The sequence below is a fragment of the Phoca vitulina genome, unplaced genomic scaffold (genome assembly GCF_004348235.1).
Source record: "Phoca vitulina isolate PV1807 unplaced genomic scaffold, GSC_HSeal_1.0 scaffold2232, whole genome shotgun sequence".
NCBI lineage: Eukaryota > Metazoa > Chordata > Mammalia > Carnivora > Phocidae > Phoca > Phoca vitulina.
The window spans coordinates 1,970-4,800 of NW_022591918.1; the positions used below are offsets into that span (position 1 = coordinate 1,970).

A 2,831-nucleotide genomic window follows, 5' to 3' on the forward strand; every position below is an offset into this window, starting at 1 on the left:
GGTGGCACATCTGAGTCCTGAGCACCCCGCTGACCCATTCCCCACAAGAACTGTTTATCCAGCATAGGGGGAATGAACCAAGAACTTCAGGTCCAAGACTTACTGCACCTGGGTCCTCTGGGAAAAGTGAGGAGGCTGCTCACAGCCCCCTGCTCATGGGGTGTCAGGTTAGCGTGTTTAGGCTAAGGCTTGGGGTTCTACTCGGCAGGTGTGGCATGAGCTCTCTGAAGTAAGAAAAGCCTTTTAGGTATAAAGTTGGCTCCTGCTTAACTCTTGAGTCATCCCTGTCAAAATGCCATTCTAGGGAACTTCCAATCCATTTGGTTCTTTGACAGATGTCACATCCTTTCTGCACAGACCAAGGGAGAACAATGTGGATACTGCCAGAAGTCCAACTTTTTCCCGGGCCTCCCCATCTCTCATGGGCCCCACTCCCCACACCTCCTTTTCTGTGTTCTCACTTCCTCTGTCGGTCTTCTCCTTGGAATTCTTTCTTCCTCAGTGTTCCTCCCCTTCTGGCTCCTTACTCATGCATAGACCCTCCTTTTGAGTATCCTTTAGTCCCTCTCCAGATTCCTGCCAACTCCTTCTTTCTCCCGCCTTGCTCTGGACCTCTTCTAAGCTTCTTTGTGTCCCTCTCTGCTCAAGGCATTCTGTCTGTCTTCCTCTAAGTCCCAAGATCTCACTCTCCCTCTGTTATTCTCCACCCCCTCCCAGTTGGGTGCCTCTCTCTTAGGTCATCCCTCCCCCAGAGAGCCTCTCCATTTCTGGCCCTGCCCCACCTCTTCCTAAGCAGTCACCTCCCCTTCTCCCTCCCCCCACAGCCCATCTCTAGTTCCTTCTCCTCCCCCATCTCTGGACCAGGCCAGCTAAGTCCTATTCCATTTTTAGATGACTGATTATGATACTAGCTGAACCTTATTCACAGCCTGCATTTACAGCTGTCCCTTCCTTCCATGCCCCATCCACCAAACACACCCAATCTTTTCAACATGACAAAGTCCTTACACACAGCATGTCATGTCCACATAAATTTGTATTTTTCAGAACAAAACAACAGTTATGCTGGCAGAGATGTTGAATTAACAGGGACCCTTAAGCTTTCAATACACTGAAAAGCAACATTATTTTGCATGTCTACAAAGTATACATTTGTTTTCACAAATGTGGCAAAGTTTACCCTAACAGTTAGGACTTTTTCACCAAATCATAGACATAGATATGGAAATCATCATCAAACTTGATGAAATACACAGAGGGTTTGGCTTCCACTTGGTGAATGACCATGCCAATCCGTTTGGAGCCATCTTCTTTGGTATATTCCACATGTTTACCTATCAGGCCATCTACAACTCCTCCTGGCTCCCTCTCTGCTGGAGGAGACTCACTGGACTCTGGCATGATACGGAGGTCTCCTTCTTTATAATCATCTAGAAGCTGGTACATGTACAAGACAGGATCTTTCTCATAGGTAATATAAAACCAGGCTTTCATGATAGGTGCTTGGGCTAAGACCATTCCCCTCCATTCATCCTTAGAACCATGCTCACCCTCAAACATATGTTCCACAGCTTTACCAATTATGGTGTTTGCAAGGTTTGCATCACTCACTTGAGATGATGCCACCCTGTCGGAAAGAATTTTAAGAGACAAAACTCTTTCATCTCTGTGAAGTTCCAGTCCATAGACACAGTCAATTCCATCATATTTGACCAGATAAAGAGAGGGATTTATAGGCACCTGATCCAGAACGGTTCCTTTCCACTGGGTGATGGGCTCATCACCTTCCTTCCATCCATGCGAAATTCTGCAGCCCACGATGTTCCTGCGGGACTGGGACGAAGGTCTACCCCTCTGCTTCTTTTGGGAGGCTTTTTTCTTCGTCATGTTTGCCGACCCAGTGGCCCGGCCCACAGCTGCCCTGGTTTGTTGCCCTTCAGCCTCCTGTGCGTTGGGGGTCTTCATGCCTGCAGGGGGAGAAGAGAAGATAAGAGAGAAACATTCAACATGACATAAGGTGAAGTTCTCCCAACAGCGACGTGTCTATGTACCCTGCGCCAGAACCTAAATTTTTCCCATGAGCCTGGCAGCAGTGCTGGAAATCCTGGCTGCGTGCCTGCCAAGTGCTCTCCCTCCTAGGTTCCTTTAGGCTGCGGGGAAGGGCGGCAGCGGCAGTGGTGCTGGCTGGGGTTTGGAACTCTGCAGGAGGGGGCGGGCTACCTCCTTGTTCAGAACCCACTGCCTCCATCACCGGCCACTGGCCCCCACTCTCAATCCCCTGCAAAGCGCCTATCCCTTCACCGCCTTAACCCGCACGCACTCCCTGTCGTCCTGCCCTGGACGCCTCAGCCTGCTGCCCTATATACGCCCCTTGTCTACCCAGGATCGCTTTCCCGGCATCCAGTGCCCTCGCTTCCCCAGGCTCACCTTCAATTTCTTGCCTGGCTCCTAACGCCACCCCGTTTCCTATTTCCCATCGCACTCCCCTACTCCAGCCTCACCCGGCGCCCGCCCCCACCCCTTATCTCCTGCAGGAGTCCACCCCATCCCCCTTCTCCATCCTGGAGCCCACCAATGGCCTTGCCCTGCCTGGCGTCCACCGTCCCGGATCGCGGGCCTCACGTGCCCAAATCGGACACCTCGCTGCTGCCTCCGCGGTGAGCCTGTGTCGAAGGAAGATCAGCAGGCGACGAGCCGGGTGCCTGCACCGGCTGGGAGGGGAGGATCCGTAGGCGGGGAGCGCGACTAGCAGGGCGGCTGGGTAGGCGAAGAGGATGGCGGCGGTATCCCCAGCTCTGAGCTTCGCGGGCCCTCCGCCTCCCTGTCGGCGG

The 2,831-nt window shown here is 52.7% G+C and overlaps 1 protein-coding gene across 3 annotated transcripts; it reads right to left on the reverse strand.

Annotated features, from left to right (window-relative positions):
• Positions 1–1,018: 1,018 nt before the first annotated feature.
• On the reverse strand, positions 1,019–2,831 carry LOC116629691 (spindlin-2). 3 transcript variants are annotated; one of them, XM_032399928.1, is made up of 2 exons: positions 2,573–2,831; positions 1,019–1,967 (listed from the first exon to the last, which is right to left on the reverse strand). In XM_032399928.1, exon 2 carries the CDS (start codon positions 1,963–1,965, stop codon positions 1,189–1,191), a length of 777 nt encoding a protein of 258 aa, XP_032255819.1. In that variant the 5' UTR covers positions 1,966–1,967; positions 2,573–2,831; the 3' UTR covers positions 1,019–1,188. The 3 variants fall into 3 exon arrangements, with proteins under 3 accessions (XP_032255819.1, XP_032255821.1, XP_032255820.1); XM_032399930.1 differs by having other exon boundaries at positions 2,640–2,825; XM_032399929.1 differs by having other exon boundaries at positions 2,585–2,825.

Bases quoted from the DNA above. Each gene is read 5' to 3' on its own strand.
- LOC116629691 (XM_032399928.1), bottom strand. From the start codon at position 1,965: ATGAAGACCCCCAACGCACAGGAGGCTGAAGGGCAACAAACCAGGGCA.